The following is a 27,652-nucleotide window of genomic DNA, read 5'->3' as shown; positions in this document are numbered from 1 at the left end:
ACAAATAATAATGTCAGTTGTCTGGTCAGGGCAGGAGAGAGCGAGCGAGGATCCCTCAGGTCTGAATTATTGCCACCTGAGTCCAGCCTGCTCAGGTGTGTTGCATCATTGATGACACAGCTCCTTCCATCAACTTCCTGAAACAGAGGAAACACACAGCCAAAAGAGGACAGAGCAGGACCAACCCTGAGGCCATCACACCTGCCAGAGTTAATCACCCATTTTATGTGGCCAAATATGGACACAAGTACACAACAAACACTCCACGACTGAATCACAAATTACAGAATTACAGAGAAATAGTATTAGTGTTTTTCATAGTTCTCATTGGATCCCGGTTATGTCATTTAACCGCTGACAGGAATAGAAGACTTTTAACCATGTCCTTCTTTCTGGTGTTTTAGTAACCTTAACCCTGTATTTACCATTCTTGCCCATTTATCTACATCACATTAACTGAAATTATTTTGGAGGGCATTAGAGAAATCGGACTATTCTCATATGCTGCTTTGAATTAAACCTCAATCCCTTTGTGTGTCTGTGTGTATGTTACAGGAGCAGGCAATAGCTCTGGCAGTCATGTTTGTGACCATCCTGGGTCCCTCCAGCTGGATACTGGCTCACCTAGAGGACTACAAGAAGAAGCAGTAGAAGAGGAGGAGGATGAAGAAGAGGGAGAACAGAGTCATTCTGGCACAGATGAAGATGGAGACCAGAAGGCCCGTCAGCCCAACTCCCTCCAGATCTCTCACTCTGCTCCATCTTTCTTCAGCTGATAAGAAGATTATTTCTTCACTTCTGACCTGTGATGAAGTACATCTAATCTGTGCATGTGCCAGCCTCTTACAAATAAACACATATTCAGTGTAAAAAAAACTGAGCTCAGTGTGTGTTGTGTTTGGGTGCACATTTGTCTGTGCTGTATGGAAATAATTTAAATGGCACTAGATGAATAGATTGGCCATCAGCTTCAAAGTGTCAGAGAACAGACAGTCCACAACCCATAGATATTAATTGCATTGATAAAAAAAAAGAAAAGCAGCGAATCCTCACACTGGAGAAGTTGAGATCAGATAATGTTAGACATTTTTGAAGAATAAAAGGCTAAAATGATTGTGAATATTGTGATTGTCAATATTGTTGGAGATTCATTTTTCGGCCATCAACTATGTATTAATCTACTTATTGTCTTCACACTCTGAAGGTATAATATGTGAAACATAATATAATATTCACAATATTCATTGTGTATTAGTGTTTAATCACCTAAAACTAAGAAACGTATTAGTATGTGTGTTATATGTGTCAGAATGAGTTTTTATATTTACAGAGGGAGCAGATCCTCTTTTGTGGAGTCAGCATGTTCTTATAGTTGCCCAGAATGGACAGACCAAACAGGCTCCGGATGCCACGAAATAATACACACTGGAAAATGCAGTGGAAGTTAAGTAGCTTCACATCATGTTGTTTATCACTGCTTAAAAACTGAAGGAAACCAGAAGGGCCATGACTTTGGCTCTCCATAGAGTGCTGAAGTCAATATAGTCATAGTTTGTTGTAATTAAAGTAAAACATCATGTTTTGTGTTAGAGCCCTCAGTGAAGTACTTCACCTCGTTCAACACGGCACTTACACAGGCATGGCTGCCAAGTATGCACAGAAAAGGTAGGTAAAAAAATCAAAATGACAATAAATCTGCTCATATTGAGAACTTAAAATATATGAAGGAATAGGTTGTCAGTTCTGCAAGCCAGATAATATACAGGAGCAGCTCTAAAATGTATAAGTTACTAGTGTTGGTGAGCATTCAATGAGACGACGTCCTTAATGCAACTGTTTGTTATGTAGTTTTCATAAAGGTGTGTTTTCAGTCTAATCATTAGTTTAATGAAAAACTGCGACTGTCTCAACTTTCAATTGAAATTGCAACTGTCTCAAGTTGAAAAATGATCTTTAAAATTGACATTCTGTGTGATTCATTAATGTATTCATTTATTCAAATGCAAACCAAAAAAAACCTGGCATTCACTAGCATGCTAAGTTTTTCCCATGAAGGGAGCTGGGAGGGGTGTGACTTCAGCTCTCTAGACTGGTGTGGGTTGTAGTCCAAAAACCTGGAAATCAGTTTGCATTTTTGTACATCTGCTTCCCTTGTCTCAAAGTGTATGAGTTTTTTGAACTGGTTTTTGGCTAAATGCCTGAAATAAGCTCTGTGGTTACCACAGGCTGAAGATATTCACAAGTTTTGTCCTCTGACATGAAAAACATCATTAAATGTCCCACGATTTATTTTTAAAATGCTGAAGATAAAAGACTGGGCAGCAGACTTTGTTGAAATTAATATCTGTGTCATTCTCAAAACTTTTGGCTACTGCTGTAGTCTGTTTACTGCTAGAGATTTAATTTACACTTCAGAAATCACAAAAGTGGTGTTCATCTGTGAAAATGATCTTGCTGAACAAAATATGTGTCATCATAAATTTGTGTTTGACACACTGTTTATTGTAGGTGATAAACCAAAATCCAATTGAAAAATCCCATAGGCTTTTGACGAGGGCACCAGGGCAATGCTAACTTACCAGGTTGCCTACAAAAATACGTCATCTCCACACCACTATATTGGAACAATATTTAGGCCACAAATGATGACATTTCACAATAACAGAGAAGAATGTATATTAAGAAAGGCCCATAGACTTGTCAAATCTCAACTGAATTATCCCAGAGGGGCTTAATATTCTTTAAAACACAAATCTCAAACTAAAACTCAAAAACCATAAATTGGCATAAACAGACTATTAAGACATTGCTCTCTACGGACGCTAGAATTGATCTTCAAAGGTGTATGGAGTGTTGATAGGATCGATATTTAATGATCGCTCCGCCCACCCCTAAACAGCACAAGAGAATTTTAGAGTTTGCCAATGAGGGACTAACTGCTGTGGCAGTTTTCAGAACAGCCATCGTCCTGTACAAGTAAGAGATCGATTGATAGCGCATCATGCTCGATATTTTCTGGAAACCCAAAGTAAATTTACACAGGATAGGTCAGTATAACTTCATTATTCTAAAAGTGGTCATAGAGGAAAAACAGAACCTCAGTATCAGTATCTCAGAAACTAGGTGAGACTTTGTTATATTATGTCAGTTGCATGCATGTTGTGAAGAGCATAATCCTTTTATTCAATAACCATGTTAACACATTGACTGTAAAGAGCAGAATAATCTTCAATATATATATAATTTTTAATTTTTATTTACTTAAGGGTGTTTCACTGAGAGCAGTGCTCTCTTTTTAGGGGAACACGCTGATCACATTCACACAGTTACCCATTCAGGCATCACAGTGCTTCTGTCCAACCACAGTCTGGTCTGTCAGCCACAAGCCTCAAACCCGGCAGTCGGTTTGAGGGCCTTGCTCAAGGGCACCTCAGTGATGGTAATGGGTGAGGGGCAAGTGCTACCAGTCCGATAAGGCTACCACTATTCCCCAGTATGACCTTATAGGAATAGGAACTTGCATATGAAAGGTGTGTTGTATAGATAAAATAAGGCTAGGTAAAACTGCAGACTGTGTTTGCCATGGGATCACACCTGCTGTGACGTGAGTGGTGCAGTGGAACATATGACATCAGAGAAGTGAGTTTCAACTATACCATTTGTATTGTTATACATTCTGGTGTGATCCAGCCACACAATGGTTGGAGTTGTTTATTAAAGAGTTGCAGAATTTGAAATGAATCTCAACCAATCCTGAATTTGCCCTCCTCTTCCTCAACAAGTGTGTGATCAGGAATGTTGATTACTTCAGCATTCGCAACAAATTCACTATGATTTACCAACCCAATCTGTTAGCTGCAGGCTTACATGTAACAAATATGACAGTAACTTATAATAAAATTAGCTTTACTATTATCATATTAACATCGTTGATTAGTAAAGTCTGGGGGCGCTGGTTCAAATGTTGAGCCTCCCCAAAATCATCATGGGACTAAATCAATAGCCCCATTCACACTGCCCTTTGAGTGTGGGCATCCTGCGCCAATTCTCCTCATCCTCCTCTGTGTTAAAGTCTCTATTGCGGGGAGGGGTGAAATTTCGATGCAGCTCTGATGGAGGTAGTATCAGAGGTGCAGCAATGGCAAACCGAACCTGACCTGTGTGACTGGATAAGCCTGTGCAGAGCGGGGGCGTGTCGACCTGATGGTGTTCACAGCGTGAGTGAACTAAACAGATCCTTCACTCAACAAAATAAAAAGAGAAATGTCCCACAAAGTAATGTTACAGGACCAAACACCAGTAACGTTGTAACTTGTAGTGTGTTTGGCAACTTACATGAGGAAAAAAAACATACCGGTTATATGTGGAAAAGTGACTGTCGTCCTGTCTGTCCTACCGACTCCTTATCTGCCCAGCAGAAACTTTAACTCACCAAGTGTTTGTCTCCTTCCACTATTGTGTTGTTGTAGTTAGTCTTGAAAAAAATCATAGTGATGGTCAGCCCTCCCAACTGAGACTTTAGTGAACTTTCCCCCAGAAAACTGCCTCCATCCCTGCGAGTGACAGAGTCAGACAGCGTCCAGTTTACTGATGGTGATTATGTAATTATGTAATTCAGAGTGAAAAACGTGACTTTGTCACTTTCCAGGATTTTTGGTGGGGCAGGATCTCAATCACAACACATTATAACAGCATCCATATGATTATAAACTGTTAGTGAGTACATGTTTAGACTGACAGGACACAGGGGGAAACAAACAGACATCATCATGACGTGTACCGTCTCGCCTCGTTAGGAGCCGCAGCGCCGGCTTTCTGTGTGAATTAACATAGGCCACTGATGTGGCTTTACGCCGAAGCTGCTTGGTTCTGTGTGAACAAACATTGGCAGAGAATTAGTGAACATCTGCTGCAGAGATAATGCGGCGTCTCTGTGTGAAAAGGGCTGGCAGTTTTCTCTCAGCAGCAGGTGATAGTTTGTGTTTTCTTCGTGATCGTGTCAGTAACTCAACACTTTATACTCACAAAGAGTAGTTTATACATGTTTTAATGTCATCATTCATCATTGTATGTCATCATTTTGGAAAAGTGAATATTATTGTTGCTGCACAGATTTTTAAACAGAAGTGAGTTGAGCTTTCAGTGCAATGTAAACAAGTGCAAACAAAGCAGGAAAGAAGAACTGAAGTTAATAAAATAATGGTCTCAGTTTATATCTTGCATTTTTACTGACAATGTACTTTGGATTTTTTTTTTCACTTCATTATTTTGTGACATCTCATTTTGATACTGTATTAATATTATTAGTTTTAAAACTAGTAATGTTAATATTAAAGGCAACAGCTGTTCAATAAAAGCCAATGATTTTATACATTCATAGTGCTTTAAAAAAAAATGTAATTGTGAATACATTACTTTTTCGCTTTCTATCACATTACCATCACGGTCTATAATTGTATAATCCCTCATCTCAAGTCAATTATTTTCTGTCAGGTCACGCTGCAAGTCATCAAAGCAATGTCCATATCTCAAATGCTGTTAGGGTTGTTACAGCTCCTACTGTTCACCTAGAGGTGGATAAAGAACATCAAGGTATACTACATCAATGTAGTTGAAACATTTTTATTCCATGAAAATATTAACCATTGGCACTTAATTTACTCTAATAAAATCAACATTTAAAACCTTTTGAACCATTTAAAAATGGAACAAAATCAGTCCAACAATGTGGAACAAAAACATGTGGATATAGATGGTTCTATTACAGCAACAACATACTCATCATAAACTTGACATCTGTCATTTAAATCAGACTTTTACTTGCCTGGCACTTTATACTCTGTGGTTGTAAATCAGAGGGAACGTACACTAATACACCCACTACATCTACAATGAAATCAGACAGCTGGTTCCAGTTTACTGTGAATGTCCTTCAAAAACTACTTGTTTGTAATGCACAAAAGGCATGTAGGGACACCTGCTAGAAACAAAATAGAAATGTAAAAATGTATGGAGTGACACAACAAATATTCTCATGGTAATTCTAAATCATGAGATAGCAAGTGCATAATTATGATCCTTCTAACATGTCTACATTTTGACATACAGTATATATATATATATTTCAGTTTATTTATTAGCTAGCTGAATTCAGGCTAATACAGTCCAGCAAATAAATCATTACAAATCTACCATCTTTACCAGGGTCAGATGACATATGCATGACTTCTTGTCCAATTCTCAGATAAACGGCTTCCATCAAACTAAAGAAATACATGAAATCATACTTACAAAACTTGTTTTCAAGACTTTTTTTTGTTTGTGGTTTTTCATATCAGGTAGAACCTATAGCTCCAAATTCACACACAGGCTTTTCAGCTTTTGAAGGTGTCATTTCGTTTTAAAGGGGATATGCTAAAAATATCAAGCTTAACAAATTATCCAGACTCGAGTTATCAGTGATTTAACCCCCCATTATGTGCTGCTGTAACAGAACCAGAGACCACACAATTGCTGAAAGAGCTAAATTGCACAATCATACAAAAATAAACATTGTTCCCAAAGTGTACAGCATATAAGCAAGGCCAAGGATCACAAGACTTCATTTGAAACAAGGCTCATTTGTTTCTGCATCAGCCAGACATTTTAATGAGGTGCTTGGATTTCTGTCTCTGTAGGGAACAATGATGCATGTTAACTATGGTATGCATGTACTTCCCAGAGACAGTGAGCTTTTCACAGATGAACAAAGAAATTATTTAATTTTAGTGGCCTGGTGTTGAATTTTATCATGATGCTTCACATTTGTCTATAAGATGACAAAAGCAAAAACAATCCTTGGCTGTTTGTGTGTGCAGGTAATTATCATTTTGTGCACGGTCCACAACCATTTCCTGTGCCACTGTTGGTCCCATGGGTGCTGAACTTCTGTAGTGCGGCATTACAATCTGAGAATGTTGTCATCAAAGACAAGTCATTTCCAGAATTTAACTTAAATCCAAAAAGTCTACATTCTAACTTCAATGTGATTTGTTGCTTTGATTTGTTAGATGCACTCTTGAGAATATTATTTCAGATTTAACAGAAGTGTCAGTAGTGAGTACAGGGCCCACATTAAGAATTCCAGCAATCTTTGGTTTAGAAGGTTAAAGAAATTCTTAAAAGGAGATTATGAAAAAATCTGCAATTTGTTCTTTCTTTACCTCTGCATGTGTCTAAAGGGCTCCCCATCTTTGTTCATAAGTTTGTTAGTGTGTGTGTACTGTATATCTCTTAAATAACATCAAATGGCCCCACAAAGCTTCCAGGTAACTGGTTGCAATGATACTAGTCTGTAAATACAGCTGTAATTCAGAAGGTGATGTTAAGACTTCCATGCTGCTAGAGTGGCAGCTGATTTGGAGTAGTGGGGAGTGGAAGTGTCTGACCATGTTTGAGCTCTATTTCCAGGCGGAGAGCATTAAAGCACAAGGGGGGAAATACATAAACAATATTTCAAATGGGAATGTCATGTAGAAAACAATCTGTACCATTATTATTCTTGCCATGTGTCTTGTTTGTGTTACATTCATAGTCAACACGGGGGGGGGGGGGGGTGTTTGGGTAAACTCTTCCTTTAAGGCAGTTCTTTGATTCTGTTTTATAGAGGAAACCTGTGCTGAGAAATGAATTTGATATTATGATGACAGAGTGCAGATCCAAATTCTGAAAGTAATTTGGGGAGCCTGGTAGCCCACAGCTATTTTTTGCCTCCAGGGCTCTTAATCTCATCTAAAACCTGTTGGGAGTTTCTTCATCAAAGTGTCATCGGACATTTTCATCAATTAAACAGAGGTAAATGAAACCAACATGAGTGGGTGATGCCAAAGTTATTTCACATTTGTGTCAAGATGTCAATATATGATAATGACCTAATACAGCCTTGACAAAGCTCCTCATCAAAGCATAGATGTAAAATCAAAACCAATCATTGTGAAAAGAGATGCCTGTCGCCAACAATAAATACATTTTGTGTAGTGGTGTCAGCAGCTAGCTTTAAATCATTACCAAGTAGCAGCTAATACAGAAACAGCAATCAGCACACTTACAATTTCCATTTTTCTTTTGAAAAATGAATGTAGTAGAGTTTACATATGTCTGCATATGCAAGTTGCACATGCAATACTAACTGAAAAGCACCAATCAGCTACTAAAAACAACTAAAAGCAGTCAGTGAAGACTGGGAATGGATGAAAGAGCCCATAAAAACATAAAAGGAGTGCACTTCTGCTGGAAAATCAGATGCACATTGAGTGCAGAAAAAGTAAACGACAATTTATATTTGGTCACAAAGAATGAAAATAGTCTAGGTTATATACAAGTTCATTGTCACTAAATAAAACATCTGCAGAACTCAGAGAAAAAAAAGAAGTTGAAAAGCTCTTCACTTTTAGGTTTGTAAAGTAATCCGAGCTTCCAGGTTCAAACCTCCGGTATATTCACTCTGAGCAAACAAACTGAGAAGCTGAGTAGAAATACATTCTTTAGGCTGCATTTTTCAGGGCTGTGTTGAGGACACAATGGATTTATCTAGGAAAAACATTTTTTTATACTTGTCTAAATATAAATTAGCTGAGAAAGCTTGATAGGAACATGTTGTAGGTGCTTCTAACTAATTTGGAATAACTAATAACACACAGGCAGTCAGACATAAATTATTTCAACGAAAAATATGAGGAAGAACAAAAGGAGCAGCAAGAGACAGAGTGTTAAAGACAGACAGCCCTGAAGATAAACACCACTTTGGAAGTTTGAAAATAGAAATTAAGGCCACAAGGGAAAAAGCCAGGATCTTGCATATAACCATCATCTTCATGTCTCAACAGTGCACCAGCCTGCCCCTTATTCTGTCTCTCTGCAGTCAAACTGTTGGCTGACAGTGAGAGACACACACACATGCATGCACAGAAGCGCACCCACCCACCCACACACACACACACACACACATGCATGCACAGAAGCGCACCCACCCACCCACACACACACACACACCCACACACACCCACACACACACACACCCTGAGAAAGGTTAGGTGTCCTACTGCTTTTAACCTGCAAACCCTGCAAAGTCAGATAAGATGACCATTTAAGGTGGATTCTCTTCATTGTGGAACACACTGAGGATACACAGTCAGGGTTATCAGTATATTCAAATAAACAGCTTATACTGTATGTAGTGTGTGGTTGCCCTGATAACGTAGCATTGGGCTCTCCTAGAAGCCTTCGTGCTGCATAACAAAACATCAGTTTACATACTGATCTGTCTTTGACAGTTGAATCAAATCTGCTCTTGACCTGGTGCATCAGTAGGAAATGACATCATGTCCCGGGCCGGGGACTGGTTTACATGTGTCGCAGCATTGCTAAACATCATCTTGTACCGAGATAAACTCAGTTCCCGTCAGAAGAAGGTGCAACTGGTGTCAGACAGGCAGCGTCAGGGCCAGCCAGGAGGGCCTCAGCACTGCTAAAGGGTAGCAAGTACCCTGAGGAAGGAGATGACGAGGACACAAAACGACTGTCCAACACCAAAAACAAGAGCCTCCAAAGAGATCATCCTCTTCCCTGCTGCCTTGTACACACCTGCAATGGCTGCACCTTAAAAAAAAAAAAAGGGAAAACATAATTATTCAAAATCTTTACAATTATTGTTGGTCTTATGTTGCATGTCTCAGGCCGCAATATTCCTACAGCTGCCTAACATATCCAATTATAAAGCAAGGAATCTCTCGTCTCTCTTATCTGATCTACTTCACATCTAGCAGGTGTATTGCTGGAGAAGTGCACTGTCGACTGAAGTTTTTCGGATTAAAAATATGACATTTATATTTTAGGGAATTTATCAGATGCTTTTGTCCAAAGCGATATACAGTAATTCATACACTCATTTATACTGATGGTGATGGCTCCAATGCAAGGTGCCGGCCAGCACATCAGGAGCAGTTTGGGGTTCAGTATCTTGCCAAAGGACACTTTGACATGCAGACCAGGGGAATCAAACTAGCGACTGGCTGAGAGGGATAAAGGCATTTGCCCCTTACAGTTCAACAGACGGAGGACTTACTGGTGAGGACTCCCCCACAAACTGGTCCAACGATGCCCATGAGGAGGATGGCAATGGGCATGAATCGGGCCATCTTGTGCTGCCGCAGTGTGGCGAGAGAGAGCAGAGCAGCAGGCAGGTGGAAGACCAGAGAGGAGACTGCTGCCCATAGAAAAACTCCATACCACATCTCTGGACAAACACACAGACATTCAGTCACACATCAGTCCATACTAAAGCACTCCCTGTACAGTTCCACAATGAACTGGAGCAATGAACTCATGACAACCAACTTCAATTGTTTATTTTTGTATATGTCATGAATATATCCAGTCTTCAGCATGCTTATATTTTTAGTTGCAACCTCTTCACAATTGCACCTTTTTTTCTTTACTGATTTCATTCTCTTCCTAGTGGCTTGCTTATCTATCTATCAATGTATTAAGAAGACCAGCACAATAACAGTCATCCTTACAGATGGGTCTTTGTCACTCTCATGTAGGTTCTACCCTGGCACCACCTGTTTCCTCAACCAAACCCTGAGTGTTTCAAGTAGTTGGGGGCACATTCGAGACAGACTCTACTATTGTGTTCTACATGTCAAAAATCAATAGAAAAAAAGGGTCAAATCAATTCAGGAACACAATAACAGTTATATACAGCGCCACAACAAACTACAGTAGGCAGCAAGTGAACAAGGCCGCTCATGCCTAGACAAAGCCAATATAAGCTCGACAGGCTTTATGAAATGAGTGTAACGTTACATCATGTGTTAATACACTGTGTGAACAATAGCACAAAGTGGTCCAAACATCCGTGTGTGAGGGAACTGGGTAAAGACTTGCCTCAGCCACCACTCGCCTTCAACGCATTCTTAACTACATCATAGCGGACTTTAGACTGAAGGTGAGCGATCGTGTATGGAATTAACATGTTGCTCATTTCTTATCCCCAGGACAAACAATGGGCATCCAAACATCTTCTTCCTTGAACATTTCTACAGTACACAATAAACTTTACAAGTTAAATAGTCAAGAGCAATTTAATGCAACGTTACGACAACAACAACAATATAATACATTTAAGATCGTTAACTCAATTTACGCCTTCACTTCGGAAATAATACCACACATTTGTTAAACATCGCTTGACTATATCAACAACCGTTGGCATGGAGCAGAAATTAAGCTAGCTTGCTTCACGAATGTACAGAGCCTGAACACGGCTAACGCGTTAAAAGCTAGCGTTCAACAACTAAACAAGGGATTTATTGTCGTTTGATATACGTCTCCCACCGTCGTTAAAAGGAAAACCATAGATGCGACTTCGTGTGATATTCTCCACTATAACGTTACAACATGTCAACCAACTATTAAATCAAAGACAGCGTGTGTAGCCAACAAGCTACCAAACATTAACGTTAGCCTACCTGAAAAGTCGCTGAGAGATGTGTCGTTTCCTCGGTGTGTGCCATTTTTTCTCGGTACTAAATTCAAACCGAGTATTTGCTGTACAAAGCCTATCTCGCTATACCTATCCTGCATGTCTCACGGTGACACGACACACTGCATGAATGAATTATGGCCAACAGACGTGTAAAACCATGGCAGTCCGTGGCGATTCGCCAAGACTAGATTTTGACGCAAGACTAGTTAGCATCAGGCTAGCTGGGCTTGATGTCAATGCAACTTGTTTTGACGTCATCTCGGTGGTGTTGAAGCCCGGAGTTCCGTCTGTCAGGCGACTGTGTCTCCGGGTCACCAAAATTCTTAATAGAGGAAAGAACTCTCACAGCGATTCATAAACTTTAGACTAAAGGCCATAGGCTGTGGAGAGCACATATCAGTGCTAGAGGTCTTTTAAGCTTCTGTTAATGACGAACTTCTGGACGTCCCCCTAGAAATTAGACTGCCTGAGAGGTCGTATTCAGGGTATATTTCCCGTGCTTGTCAAAAGAAGGCACCATTTACCGAGTGCAAATCCCCCTTCTGTTAGTATTTATGCTTTAAGCTTACACCTCTATTTCACTAAATCCCCATTCACACTTGCCTTTCAATGCAGGAATCATGTGCCGATTCTCTGCATCGCCGTCTGTGTGAAAGTTTAAGACACGGAGAGGGGACAGTTTGCTGGTGATGCGTCTCAGAAGCAGTGGCAGCTCCTGACAAATTTCTTAGGTGGGGCAACTGTTCTGCTGATGACTAAGGGGACCCGTTCAGTGGGAAAATTGATAGGCAGCAAGACAATTGTCACATCTATTTTCTGGTCAATTTACTTAGCAATACCAAATGTAACGGATACAGGGAAAAGTTACATCCAGGAGTGTTCAACTAATAAAATTATCTTGGCTCTACAAATGAAGATCACCAGAGGTCAGCATCAGAGGTAAACTGTCAATCAGTTTACCTTCAAATATCTTTGAACATGGACGAATATGCTTGCTTTACCATTTACTACAAAGGGGACTACATATAAGTCAAACACATTAAATGTATTTATTTAGAGTTCTTTAAATTAGTTTTTTCAAATTACAAATAGTTTATATAAATCCAAATAAAGGGGTAACGCATTCAAATTGCTCAACATTGCACAAACAGTTCTCTGTATTTGCAGAAACAAACAGTAAATACAGTAAATGTACAGATCAGTAACAACATTTTAAAAATGTTGTGCAGCTTTATTATCTTTAAGTGCAAATGAAAGTGCACACATTCAACAGAACTATAAATACAAATATAATCTCTGGCCAAATGTATAGATTTGCTAAAAATGAAGATGAACAAAAATAAACAAATGAACATATTTACATTAACAATATCCTGCCCCCGGACCATCTTTCCACCCCTGATGAACTTGTTACCCACTACAATAACAGTCTCAACGATATCCTCAACTCTCTTGCTCCAGTCAAAACACGGTCTGTTTCCTTCTCCACAACTGCCCCTTGGTATACCCCTCATCTCCGCGCCATGAAAGCTAAAGGACGCCAACTCGAACGACTCTACAAAAAAACAAGACTCACTATTCACAAAGAAATGTATATAACCCACGACATACTCCATTACAAGGACTCAATTACTCAAGCAAAAACAAACCACTACTCCAGTCTAATCATTTCCAAAGATGGAAACACCAAATCACTGTTCGCATTACTTCACAAAATTCTCCAACCCTCCGACTCCCTACCTCCCCACCTACACTCAGCTGACATCTGTAACTCCCTAATGCAGTTTTTTAATGATAACATTTCCAACATCCACCAACACTCACACTCAGGTTCACACCCTCTCCCCTCATCTCCACCCCCACAGCACTGTCGGCACTTTTCCAGTTTCCAACTCCCGAATGGCTCTTTAATATCTGACCTCATCCGCAAATCAAAACCCTCCACCTCTCAGCTTGATCCACTCCCCACCACCCTGGTCAAATCTTGCCTCCCATCTGTGCTTCCCCTCATCTCTGCCATCATTCACTCTTCACTCACCACTGGAATTGTTCCTCCATCCCTCAAAACTGCAGCCATCACCCCTATCCTGAAAAACCCTGGCTCAGATCCTAATAATTACAATAATCTCCGCCCCATCTCCAACTTACCTTTCATATCCAAAATCCTTGAAAAAGTAGTTGCCACTCAATTGCACACACATCTTAACCAAAATTCCCTTTATGACCCTTTCCAGTCTGGTTTCCGCCCCCACCACAGCACCGAAACTGCCCTCATAAAAATCACTAATGACCTCCTTATTGCAGCTGATTCCGGTTCTCTCTCCATTCTCATCCTCCTTGACCTTAGTGCAGCATTTGACACCATCTCCCACCCTATCCTTCTCAGCAGACTCTCCTCCATCGGCATCACTCACACCCCCCTTCAATGGTTCCACTCCTATTTCTCAGGTCGTACTCAGTTCATCCAGCTCAAATCCTTTAAATCCGACCCCTCCCCAGTCACTACAGGTGTGCCCCAGGGCTCTGTCCTGGGCCCCCTCCTCTTCATCACTTATCTCCGCCCCCATCTCCTCCCCCTTGGCACCATTTTCTGTAAATTCAACATTCAATACCACTGCTATGCTGATGACACCCAGCTCTACCTCTCTAGTAAACCAAACTCCACACTCCCACCCTCTTCCCTTACCGCCTGCTTATCAGATATTAAATCCTGGTTCACTTCAAACTTCCTGAAATTAAACAGTGATAAAACTGAAATTCTTATAATTGGCACCCAATCTACACTATCCAAAGTTGACCGTTTCCCCATTCTCATCGACAGCTCCTCAGTTTTCCCCTCGAAATATCAACCGACTCTGTCCCTCCCTCACCCCCAGCACTGCCTCCATCCTTGTCCACAGACTTGTCACCTCCCGTTTAGATTACTGCAACTCTCTTCTTCTCGGTCTCCCTAACAAGTCCCTCCATAAGCTCCAACTGGTTCAAAATTCTGCTGCACGAATCATCACCAAAACCCCTTCTTCCCACCACATTACCCCTGCCCTACAGCAGCTTCACTGGCTCCCGATCAAACAAAGAATTCAATTCAAAATCCTTCTGTACACTTACAAAGCTATTCACAACCTCGCCCCTCCTTATTTGTCTGATCTCCTTCGCATCTCCAATCCAGCACGCTCCCTCAGATCCTCCTCTTCCCTCCGCCTCACTATCCCCCCTGTACACCTCCGCACCATGGGGAGCCGAGCTTTCAGTCACTCTGCTCCCCAGCTCTGGAACTCCTTACCACCCGACATCTGTAATACCAACTCCCTCCCTGCTTTCAAAACCAGACTCAAAACCCACCTGTTTAAAATTGCCTATTCACTCCACCCCTAACTGTTACACCGCCCTACCTCTATTGTTGTTCTATTAAATTGTTGCACACTGTATGTTCACTGATGTTTTGAAATGTTGTTAATTGTATGGTTTTCTTTCTTTGTATTTGGATGTTTGAATGTTGTTTTATTGAATGTTTTAAATTGATATTTTTTTTTATTTTTTTTTCATCCATTGTTTTTTTTCTGATGTCCCTCTGTAAAGTGTCCTTGAGTGTCCTGAAAGGCGCTTTGTAAATAAAATTTATTATTATTATTATTATATTGCCTGAAAGCAGCATTTGAATGAAAAAAAATATATATTTAAAACCAACATCAACAGTTAATAGGTGCGTGTATGTGTGTGACACAGAGACAGAGATTAAGAATGGGAGTGTCACTACACTACATTACTTGTATTAAAATTTTGCTCGTCTCTCTTTCAAAGCAGCAAAGTAATAGATAACCTTCTCATTGAAATCAGTCATGTTCCTGGAGAGCAAGGCCGGCGCATTCAGACGTTCCTGGCCCACTGCATTGCGCAGGAACGTCTTGATTCTCTTCAGCGTTGAAGAGCACCGTTCAGCTTCAGCCGTGGTCATGGGAGTGGTAATGAGAATGTTCAACAGAGCCACAGTCTTAGAAAATGTCTCCTGGAGGTTGTGTCTCTGCAGAACCTGGTACAGTGCCAGAGCACCACAACAGAACCTTGAACTCTGGATTCTCATAGATGAGAGACAGTTCTTGAGCTTTGCCTCCCAGCATGGGATATGCCCTCACAGTGGCATTCAGAGCCTCCACAGGGAATGAATGGCAGTGCTGCTCAAACATCTCTGCCTGTAGCAGTGTGGCACACACAAGGTGGTCGCTGAAGGAGAACCTTTGTTTGGTGTGAGCCAGGATTGTGTTGCAGATCTCCCTCGACAGCTTCTGCTTCTCCTCTTCTCCCAAGGCTCTCCTTGGTCTTGTGGTTTCTGTCGCTACTTCCTGCTGCTGTTGAGAGTCTCTGTCTCTGCCTCTGTCTCTGTCTCTGAGGGCAAGCAGACCAACAGGGTTAGTACATGAAAATTTAAGTGCCTGGTAGCATTTACAAAAGTGAAGAAAATGATCATTTCAAAACACTAACATCTATCTAGCTATTAGTAATAGTATCTAGCTTTAGTTTATGCATATATAGTCACCAGCCACTTAATTAGATACACCTGTGCAATCAAATTCAATCCAATACAACAATCCAATACAACAGCTGCTATAACGTCTGCTTTTACAAAGCTTATACCAAACCCATAGTCTCCATATATAAGCAAGCAATAAAAATCATGGACCAAAAACCAATGAAATGGCATCACTGCCGCATCTTAAGGAAACACAACCTTCTCACTTTTGAAAATTTTATTAACCTCAGTATTTTAAGATTTGTTTTTAAATGTTTAAATAATCATGTGTCAACACTGTTTTCTGAAGTGGCCATCAGGCGTCAGAGCTCTCACAGAGCGACCACACGAGCATCCACTTGTGGTGATTGTCTCATCCCACTATGCAAGACTTCTTTAGGCCAGTCTGCTCTCTCTGTAAAGGGGGCCAAACTCTGGAACTCTCTGCCCACTGAGTTAAAACTAGAGACCAATAGTAAAGCTTTTAACAAAGGAATCAAACAGTGGCTAAAATCTAATCAACAGTGCACACATGAATAGTTCTTAACTGGTTTACTGCTTGCTCATATTGCCTTTGCTCTGTTGCCTTTTATGTCCCTTATTTGAAACTTGCTTGTATTTCTTTGATATCTTTTTTCTCTCGTTTTGTTGCTGTTTTTTTTTTTGTTTTGTTTTTTTTCTCCTATCTTTGCCTGTTTTTTTTCTTTTTCCACTCTTATTATTTTAATTGCCCTATTTTCTAACTGCTCTATCTTCTCAAAAGCTGCCTATGGACAAGTGTTGTGAATTAGCACTTGTGCTAAAACACTTAAACAATGCATATGGTTTGTCCAATGTAATTGCTATGTCCATCTCAAATAAACATTTAAAAAATAAAAAATAAATACATTTTCAGCTTTGACACTGTCAGAAAAGTAATAATTCTACTTTATCTATGCAGCTGAGCTGCACGTCGAAGTGTCCTTGAGCAAGATACTGAACACCAAATTGCTCCTGTGAAGGCCCTGCGATGAGCTTGCAACTTGTCCAGGGGTGTACCCTGCCCTCACCCGGAGACTAGGGGTGTGCCAAAATATCGATACTACGATAAATCGCGATATTTCGTCTTGAGGTACGTTATCAATACGCTGGCGCCAAATATCTATATTTAAAAATGTTTTAAAAAATGTGTATTAATTTTTTAGTTTTATTTTATTTTGGCCCACCACCACCACCCCTCTTTATCTTTACTCAAACCAGTGTTGTTTTTGGCAGCCATTTTAGATTTAGTCTTAGTCTTAGTCTTTTGGACTAAAATGCTTTTTAATTTTAGTCACTTCTATATGTGATAGTTTTAGTCCAGTTCTAGTCGACGAAAACTCAAACAGGTTTTAGTCTAGTTTTAGTCAGTTTAAGTTAAAAAAACAAAAACAAAAGAAGAAGTATAGTCTTTTATCAAATTAATTTAGGTCAATAAAAAGATCTACAAGCTCACAATGTGTTGCAATGTGTTGAACTTGTAGATCTACTTTTTTCCCCAACTTATGTGTGACACTCTTGTATGATGAAGTAGGGCATCAATTCATGAAAAAACAGTTGAAATGTGCTGATATGTGCTGATTGTTATTCTATACCTTGTGGTTTTGTACACTTAAATTGTTCAATTAAAAAAAAAAAGTGACAATGAATTTGTCTTTAAAATAAAAGCTTTACATTGCACCCTATTTGAGTTTAGAACTGGGGTCTTAGCGGGGGGCTTTTCATTTGAAAGTAGCGACCGTTACTAGCTTGCTGCTACAACAGCAAGTGCACAACGAAGACAGAGACCGAGGAGACGCTAGCATCTCCCGGGTCTCAGCGGCTGTCCAGTTGCTACACGAACATTAAGCAGAAACGTCATACATTTTGAATGCCTGACAGACCACCCACTAACATTTACGTCCATTCTCGTCTCGTCAACGAAAACTTATTCACATCTCGTCATGTTTTAGTCATCAAAGAGCAATGTTTATCTCGTCACCGTCTCGTTATCGTCATGAAAAAAAGGGGCGTCAACGAAATAATTTCGTCATCGTCATCATCATCATCATCATCGTCGACGAAAACAACACTGACTCAAACATAGGTATACAACCAAACTAAATTTAAAAACTGTGCAATATACTCTTTGTTTACTTGGCTGTCATTCATGTGAAATTGATTGACAATGTTTTGTAATTCCTGTGAAATGGATTCAGTGCAGTCAATAAATTCTGAATTTCTTAGTGACATAGATATCGTGATGTATCATGGCTGAAATTTCTTGCAATATATCGATTATCGCAGAATCGCTGTATCGTGATATTATCGTTATCATGGGGCAATATATCATGATGGTATCGTATCGCGAGGTACCTGGTGATACCCAGCCCTACCGGAGACAGCTAAAATTGGCTCCAGCAAACCCCTGCGACCCCATAAAAGGAATAAAGCGGTTACAGACTGCTGCTTGTGAAGCTCAAAGTCCTCATCCTGCTTCCTTCCTCAGGAAGCCACACCCTCACTGTGATGCTGTCAAATGAATGTCCTGATGGATTCAAAACATTGCATAAGCGCACGCACCTTCTGCTGCACACCAGCCCACTCTCCCCTCATCACACTGGCTCCATCATATCAAAAAAAAAAAAAAAAGAAGAGCTGCAAGTGGAGACGGCACCAGGGACAGTGGTAACAGCATACACGTACCCAGCCAGTGCCATGACTGATCACCTGCCCAAAATAAATAAATGAATAAAGATAATAATTGAACACCGGCCCTCGCGGCCCAAAAGTCAGTCATTAGCCAATCCGGGCCTGGTTCCAACACTGAGGCGATAACTTGATAACTGTGCTGGAGCATGCACTGTGGCTACTTAGGTTTTTACATTTACAGCATGCTGAAAATATACAGTTTTCAACAGTTTTGCACTTTTTATGTTGCAAATAAAGCTGCCCAACAGGGACAAAGAAAATGTTAACTTTCCTTCAGCATTATCCACGCTGTATGTTTAGCTTGATTGACACTCTGGCTGGGCGCTACTGCTGCCTTCAGAAATATAAACTCGCTGTGTTTCTTCAACAGTACTTTCCCTATGTTGTTACTGTGCAGGTAGTTGTATGCTTCTGTGCTTTTGTAACTGCGTAATTCTCCGCCGTCAACATCTTTAGAAAATATAAGATAAGCATTAGCCCGACGTTAGCTACATCGCTAACGTCGGGCTAATGCCGTGCTAATGCTTCATGTCATCTGCCCACTTGGTGAGAACTGACGGGTGAGGCACTGTGAGAACTGTCCTCACGACTTATTAAAACATCTGTACTGTGTATCCACCGCCAATTTTTATCCATTCTGTCACTTTCTTTGTGTTAAAAGCTGGTTTTTAGAGCGAGCATGGCAGCTACGTTAGCGTAAACACCGAGGTCAGCCAGTTCAACCGGAAGAGCATAACCGAATACCGCTATGAACCATGGGTAAACTCTCGTTACGTAATATGACGCGATATTGAAAAAAAGCCGTTTTTGGCGCTTTGCTCAAAACTGTCACTTTTTCGGTTAAATATCTCCCCTATCGTCTTGAATAACATTTTAAATCCTCAATCAACTTTTCAAATGGTAATTTTTGGACCAGATTACACATGCATTTTGTAAAAAATTTAACCTGCAATATGCTCTTTAAGCTGTATCCTCTGTCCACCAGAGGGCAGTGTATCAGTCAATGTCAATAGGCAGGCAATGATGTTTTCAGAAGAAAAACACTGTTTTTTATATTTTTATTAAAAGTCAGACCCCTCCTCCTCTTCCAGCTTGCCTGGATGTAGTGTTGACAGGTGGGCTCTCAAGTTGCTGGTCGTCGCATGGCATGTGAGTTTGGTCCTACATATTTTACATATCACTTTGTCCTTAGTCGTGATTTTTCCTTGTTCCTTTGGGAACCAAAAGTAGCGCCACAGGTTACTTTTCGGATGGTCTGGAGTGTAGATTTTGAACTCCTAAGGCTTAGTTGTTGAAGGTGTTGGCGTGGCCATTGTTCTGGTATACAAAATAGGTGCTAACCAGGACGCTACTGTCACCTACAGGAGCCCAGATGACCAATAATAGCCTTGCTAATGAGCTCGCGATTCACAACTTCACCAGGCATGAAAAAGCCTCGGAATCTGAATTGAAAACGTTTACAAGCAAACACATAACTAACTCAGAGGAGTTGGAAGAGTGTAAAATGAAAATAAAACACCTGGAAAAACAGATTGAATCACACAGAAAAGATAATGATGACATTAAAAGTTGTTTTTTGAATCAAGAAAGATACAAAAGGCGATGGTGCCTTCGCATCAAAGGGCAACAGGAGAAAATGAATGAAAATATCAGAGCAGAAGTGGTGGAGCTTCTGGGCAGAATTGCTCCGGACCTAAAGACAAAGATGGATGAAGTTATCGACGTTGTCCACAGAGTGGGGCGAGCAATGGAGAACAAGAATAGACAAATCATCCTTCTGTCTGCGAGACGTATAGTGAGGGATGACATCTGGAGAAGCACGAGGGCTTCTCCTGTGTGTAGAGAAGAAGGGATCCGCTTTGCTGAAGACCTGACCCAAGACGACTGGAGGTCCAGACAGGCAATGTGGCCAAAATTGACCAGGCGAGGAAGGAAGGCTAGACTGCAGGCTTCAGGGGCCCATTTGGTTTCATAGGAGGCAAGCGCATTATGGCTGAGATCCCAGGTATGGGCTGACATATGAATGTGAAATGGATACATAGTGGAACATTTCGGAAAATGGACTTTTACCTCAAGACTTTTCTTCTCCATTTTCCTTAACCTCTTCATTACTTTGTTCATGTGTTCCAGTTGAAAACTGACATTTCTTTTTTTTTCTTTTAATACAAGGGGACTTAAAGACTCAGTTAAGTGCAAAGCTGTTTTTCTGTTCTGCAAGGGGCAACAAGGAAATTGTATCTTTCTCCAGGAAACTCATTCTGATGAGTCTGATGTTAAGTTTTGGTCACAGCAATGGGGAGATAAAATCCTCTTCAGTCACGGTACAAACCGTTCGGCTGGAGTTGCCATTTGTTTCAACAGATGTCTTGGGAAGATTTTGTGTAACAAGGCGGATAAAGATGGACATTGAGTTGCCTGTGTTTTGAATATCGACAACATTCTGATTATTCTGATTAACATTTATGGGTAGAACAATGATCAAAAAAATAAGAACTTGTTGCATCAAATATCGACAGTGATAAGGGAACTTAATGCAAAATTCCCCACTGATCATCTGGTAGTTGGAGGTGATTTCAACGTAACCCCTGATGAGTGGCTGGATAGAGGGCCTTCAAAACTTTCAAGGGAATATAGAAACCCAATGATGGAAAATTTCACTAACAACAACAAATTAATAGATATCTGGAGAACCTTGAACAAAGATGTCAGACAGTTTACCTGACACAAACCTAATGGTCAAATTACATCACGTCTTGATTACTGGTTGATATCAAATTCAATTTCACAATATGTTACAGAGACAGTGATCTCTAATTTTCCTTTAAGTGATCATTGCACTATTAATCTGTGACTAAAACAAAGACCAAAATAATAAATCTAAAGATTATTGGAATACTGTAACTCTATTAAAACACTAATTTTGGATATCAAAAATGATGACGCCTTTAGCACATCGATATCCAAATGGGAATATCTAAAATTTTGCATTAGAAAAACCTCTATTGCATTTGGTAAAAAAAACTAAGCAAGAAAAGGAGAGAAGAAGAAACAAATGTGGTTAAAGAACTTATGAATCTTTATAGCAAGTTGAATTGGACTGATGAAGAAAAAGAAAGAATTAATAACCTGCAATTCAAACTGGATGTGATGTATCTGTATAAAGCTAAGGGCGCTTATGTGAGGTCCAGAGCCAAGTGGATAGAAGAGGGAGATAAAAATACATTTTTGCAATTTAGAAAAAACGCAGAGAAGAAGAAAACTCAGTTTGTAGTCTAATAATCAATGGAGAGGAATGCACAGATCCTAAACGTATTTTAAATTAAGTCTTTAATTTTTACAGTAACCTTTACAAATCTTCATTCAGAACAAAATGTCACATCCTTATTTAACAAAATTAATAATCTGATTTCTATAATTGATGATAACTTTAAAGAAATGTGTGATAAAGACTTGGCTATGGAGGAATTTGATTGTGCTATTAAAAACATAGCATCTGACCGCTCACCAGGGCCAGATGGAATAACAACACATTTCTACCAACATTTTTGAAAAGATATAAAACCTTTTCAATAACACATTTCTTGACATGATTGCTATGTTATACACTGATTTTAACAGGTGTGTTTCCCCTTTAGGAGGCACATGTTCCAGGTTCAGGGTTGAAAGAGGCATCAGGCAGGGCTGCAGCATTTCACCTCTCTTATTCATTGTAGCCACTAAATTACTAGCTATAACTGTTATAAATTCAAACATTAAAGGATTACACATAAACAACCATACATTAATTATAAGTCAGTTTGCTGATGATACAACAATCTTTCTTAAAAATAAAGAACAAATTCCGCTGCACCTGAATCTGGACAAATGAGAACTCATGAGTGTCCATAGTTGTTCTAATTCTTCACTGTATAATATACCTGTCAAAAATCATCAAATATCTAGGAATTTGGATAACTAAATGTGCAGACGATAGTGAAAAAAAAGAATATTCAAAATACTATTGACAAATGCAAAAAAAATTGAAACAATTGTTTGCAAAGGGTTTTAACACTGTACGGTAGGACGATGCTAATTAAGGTTGAATCATTATCCAGATTAATCTATCCAGCGTACTCCCTAGCCATCCCACCCAGAATTATAAAAGAAATGAATAGAACAAATTTCTATTTCATATGGAAAAATAAACATCACTATATCAGAAATAGACATGATAAAAGACTGAGGATGGGGTATGAAAGCAATTGACTTCGAAATTAGTTGCTCCACTGAGACCTATAAGAAGTCTGACAGAATATCCCAGAAGTCTTTCTCCAATGGATAAAGAATAACATTTTGAACATACCAACTCCAAATTTACACAAAGTGAAGATAGATGATCTAGACCTCGTAAACAAAAAATGTTTTTAAGTTTTTAAGGCAGTACTTAGTAAACACCCGAGTTGCAGGTAGAACAAAAAGCTCACTCACTCAGAGATTATAACAAATCTGAAATATCAACTATACGAACAAAATATTTAAAATTCCTAATTCCCTCAAAGTGTAAAGAAGTTCATTTTAAAACCATGAACAACATTTATCTTTCAAATGAATTTATGAAAAGTATATTTCAATTTGTGGTAGAAAACTGTTATATTTGTAAAACAAATCTGGAAACAACAGAGCACCTGTTTTATGAATGTGAGACTGTCCAAAATCTGTGGAAATCTCTCCATGACTTCTTATCGTCCGGCTCCAGAAACACTGACTTTTGGTCCTTTCAAAACATTTAAATAGGAGTAATCCTCGAAGACAAAAGAACTTAGTTCTTAGTGAATAATCTCATTATTATTACAAAATATTACATACACAAGTGTCGGTATGCCAAATTCCCCCCCTCATGGCTTGCTCTTAAGAATGAATTCTCCTGGTTACAAAAATGTTTGAAACTAATAAATAATCCCCATGCAAATAAACTGCACACATGTATAGCAGAATTTAACCTTTCCTAAACCCCTTGTAAATAATTAGTATGAATTTACTTGTCTGTATGATTTTATTTTCAATTGTTTTATTATTTATTTTATGCCCCTCTCATTTGTTCTTTCATTTTTATATTTGTTATACGTTTACTTTTGAAATGTGATATACACCACAGTTACACTTTGTCAATTTGGTTTGTCAAAGGAGGTGTGAATTTACTTTAAAGGTTAAATATCTGTGTTTTTATGAAAGTATGTCATCGTTCATTTAATGTTATTTGTTTAAATAAAGCATTTTTAAATTTTTTTTTAAAAAAGGCATGAAATATGTAAAAAAAAATTAAGAACGACTGAAATGGCGCGCAGGTGGTCGAGTGGTTGGAGCGCATGCCATATATGCAGCCGACCCTGGTTCGATTCCGGCCGGAGGTCCTTTGCTGCATGTCACATCCCCCTCTCTCTCCCGTATTTCCTATCTGACTACCGCTTAATAAAGGTGTCTATGCCAGGAAAAAAAAAAAAAAAAGAACGACTGAAATAAAAAAAACTGATTTTACATGAGAGTCTATGAGAGCAATCTGGGCGATTTTCAACCTGACTGAAGTCGCCCAAAATGGGCGGTACTTCATGGAACACTGCCCTGCACTGATTGGACAATAACATACAGAGCAGCTCAAACTGCCTAGAACTGTGACAGCCACTTTAACGCTGTGGAAGAATGATAGAAAAAAATCCCTCCTTTTTCCCCTTTGTGGTGCGTCGCCTGATCACCCTTATGAACAAACCGCCCAAGCACAGGAGGTCGTATCAGAGGCAAGCCGGTGTCTTTGTTGATGGAAAAATCGCCCCATAAACTGGGGTGTGTCAGTCTGATGGTGTTCACATTTTGACAGCTCAACAGATCCTTCACTTTGCTGTATTTTTTCCTCATAGAAGTTGCCAGTTATATGTGTCTGTCATCCTGTCTGTCCATCAGATTTCAGACTTCACAAAGGCTTCAGTGGAAAATGGAAGCCACATTAGAACATATGGTTGATATGGAATGCTTGAAGGGGTCAACTCAAAATGGAAATAATGGTCGAAGGAATCGATGTACCGCTTAAAGAAAATATGCAAGTTTAAATATACTTCATTTTTATTAGTTCTTCCTTTGAGTTTTATTTAATTAAGGTTTAATGGGCTTTGTATTTAAAATTTTAATGTTTTACTTCATAGATATGTTTCCATTCAAGTTGGTAGGACATAAAACATGATGTGCTGCGACTTGAAAACTAATTAAGACAAACAACCCCTTAAAGTGAATATAATGTGTTTGTTTGTTCTTGTCAGAGTTACTTCATTGTTGGGGTAATGCTTAATATTTCAAATCAAAATACCTTTGTGAAGAGCATTACAGTACTGTGACAGGAGTATTAAAGTCATAACAATGTACATTGGTATTTTTGTTTACCAATTTCTGGCTGTATTAAAATCTCCTAACAAGTTGGCAACAGCAGTTGCTTCATGAAAAACATATGATGCAGTAAGAGACTTCCACCCTACATCGTGTTGTATTGTTTCAGTGCAATATAGCCTACCTGCTTGTCTCCAAGGTAACACACCATCAGGCCATCTCAATGAACACCACTTCACAGCTGCAGTTTTATTCTCTTGCTCTTTAGCCATACCATACTGACACCTAATTAAAAGGGACCTTTTTAAAATAAAACTTAGAGCGTTTTCACACCTGCCTTGTTTAGTTCAGTAGAATCGAAGCCTGGAGCGTTTACCCCCTTGGTGCAGTTCGTTTTGGAAGGTGTGAACACATCAATCGCACTCGGGTGCGGCCCAAAACAACCGGACCGAGACCTTGTGGAAGAGGTGGTCTCGGTCCGGTTCCAAACAAACTCTGGTACAGTTCGTTTGTGGTGAGAACATGATCCATCTCGATCCGACCCAACTGCAGGAAGCATCAGTGCTTAACCCAAAATTTCCACTGGATACGTGTCCGCTGCGTTTCGGCCCGATCAGGTGTTTTGCTCTGCCATCCGCCGTCCGGTAACCCCTGGTTGCGTTTCGAGTCGGACACGGCGCAGTACAGTGGACAGCTGGCGTCTCGAGGCCGAGGAGTTTCCGCGATAATCACATGATCACTTGCGACCGCAGTTATAGGTCTGTGTCATAAAAACAACAACACGAAGTGTTCCCAACCGAAGGATCAGCAGGGGCCCCTTTCACAAAGCAGGTTTAGTGAAAACTCTGAGTCTGTTAACCCTGAAATGATGGAAACTCTGAGTTTTCCGTTTCACAAAGGGAGTGTTTCGCGCTCACCCTGGACAGCAGATACGCTTCTAGTACATCTTGGGTTACACCAGAGAGCATTAGAGACCCCCGATTTGGCAGCCATCCAGGGTATGCTGCATCGTAATTTATCAGTGTTCAGCTCCGGGGATAATGATTTGGGGAGGACTCACCTTACCTTGCACCAGATTGACACAGGGGAAGCAAGGCCGGTGAAGTTACCTCCCCGTCGCGTCCCCCTCCATTTGCAGAATGAAGTATCGGAGCATCTAAAGCAGATGCTGGAGAATGACATTGTTCAGCCCTCTCACAGCCCCTGGGCAGCGCCTGTGGTTTTGGTCCGTAAGCGGGACAGAAGTCTCCGCTTTTGTGTCGATTATCGTAAACTGAATGACCTGACTCGAAAAGATGCTTACCCTCTGCCCCGTATTGATGATGACCTTGACAGTTTGAGCAATGCTTGTTGGTTCTCCACTCTCGACTTGGCCAGTGGCTACTGGCAGGTCGAGGGGGATCCCAAAGATAAACCTAAAACCGCATTCATTACACGTCAGGGCCTCTTTGAGTTCAATGTGCTGAGCTTCGGCCTGTGCAATAGCCCCAGTACCTTTCAGAGATTGATGGATCTGGTGTTGGCAGATCTGCAGTGGACGACATGTTTAGTGTACTTGGATGACATTATTGTGTTTGGCCGGACCTTCCACGAGCATTTGTCATGTTTGGATGAGGTGTTAATCAAATTACGTCAGGCTAATCTCAAAGTAAAACCATCTAAATGTAATTTATTTTCTTCTGAGGTGAAGTACTTGGGCCACATAATCTCATCGAGGGGTGTGGAAGCTGACCCTGTGAAGGTATAAGCAGTGAGACAGTGGCCGGTGCCAAAGAACCAGACAGAAGTGAAGAGTTTTGTTGGGCTGGCCTCTTATTATAGGAGGTTTGTGAAAGGCTTTGCAGAGATTGCACGCCCCCTTCATCAACTTACAGAAAAGGGTAGACGGTTTAAATGGACAGAGGACTGTCAGGCAGCTTTTGAACAGCTTAAGCTTAGTTTGATGTCGGCCCCCATTCTTGCATATCCTGACCCTCACAAAACATTCATTCTAGACACTGATGCGAGTGACGCAGGCATTGGGGCGGTACTGTCACAGGAAGAGGGAGGGCAGGAGCATGTTATAGCCTATGCCAGTAGGGCTCTGACTAAACAGGAAAGGAAATATGCGACAACCAAGAAGGAGTTGCTGAGTATGGTCACTTTTACCAAACATTTCAAGCACTACTTGTTGGGCAAAGAGTTTGTGCTGAGGACAGACCATAACTCTTTGAGGTGGTTGCATAATTTCCAGGGGCTAGAGGGACAGCTAGCCAGGTGGTTGGAGCAGTTAGCTAGTTTTCAGTACAAGACTGTGCATCGTCCGGGGCGGGTTCATGCTAATGCAGATGCCCTCTCCAGGTTGCCGGCATTCCTGCCAGCTTCCTTGCCCACCTTGACAGAAGGTGAGACAGCGGAAGGCCCGGTGATTCAGGCTATATGTGCTGTACAGCGTATTGGTGCTGCGTTGCCCCCAGGCCAAGAGGTGGAAGACGAGTTGGCGGCGGCTCAAAAGGAGGATGCTAAGTTGCAGCAAGTCATTGCTCTCAAGGGGGGTAAGAAGGAGTGTCTAGGTCCTC

The 27,652-nt window shown here is 40.3% G+C and overlaps 1 protein-coding gene across 1 annotated transcript; it reads right to left on the bottom strand.

Annotated features, from left to right (window-relative positions):
• Positions 1-9,123: 9,123 nt before the first annotated feature.
• On the bottom strand, positions 9,124-11,787 carry tmem170a (transmembrane protein 170A). The gene is made up of 3 exons (XM_030426317.1): positions 11,511-11,787; positions 10,103-10,273; positions 9,124-9,636 (listed from the first exon to the last, which is right to left on the bottom strand). The coding sequence occupies exons 1-3, from the start codon at positions 11,623-11,625 to the stop codon at positions 9,506-9,508; spliced, it is 417 nt and encodes a 138-aa protein (XP_030282177.1). The 5' UTR covers positions 11,626-11,787; the 3' UTR covers positions 9,124-9,505.
• Between the last annotated feature and the right edge of the window lie 15,865 nt (positions 11,788-27,652).

Source organism: Sparus aurata, chromosome 8 (assembly GCF_900880675.1).
Source record: "Sparus aurata chromosome 8, fSpaAur1.1, whole genome shotgun sequence".
In the NCBI taxonomy this organism is placed as follows: domain Eukaryota; kingdom Metazoa; phylum Chordata; class Actinopteri; order Spariformes; family Sparidae; genus Sparus; species Sparus aurata.
Note: the sequence above shows the minus strand (reverse complement) of the source record. Positions and strands in the feature narration are given on the sequence as shown.

Bases quoted from the DNA above. Each gene is read 5' to 3' on its own strand.
- tmem170a (XM_030426317.1), bottom strand. From the start codon at position 11,625: ATGCAGGATAGGTATAGCGAGATAGGCTTTGTACAGCAAATACTCGGT. The intron at 10,274-11,510 runs GTAGGCTAACGT...GTGTTTGTCCAG, and splicing joins ATCTCTCAGCGACTTTTCAG to AGATGTGGTATGGAGTTTTT. The intron at 9,637-10,102 runs GTAAGTCCTCCG...TTTTTTTTTAAG, and splicing joins TTGTGGGGGAGTCCTCACCA to GTGCAGCCATTGCAGGTGTG.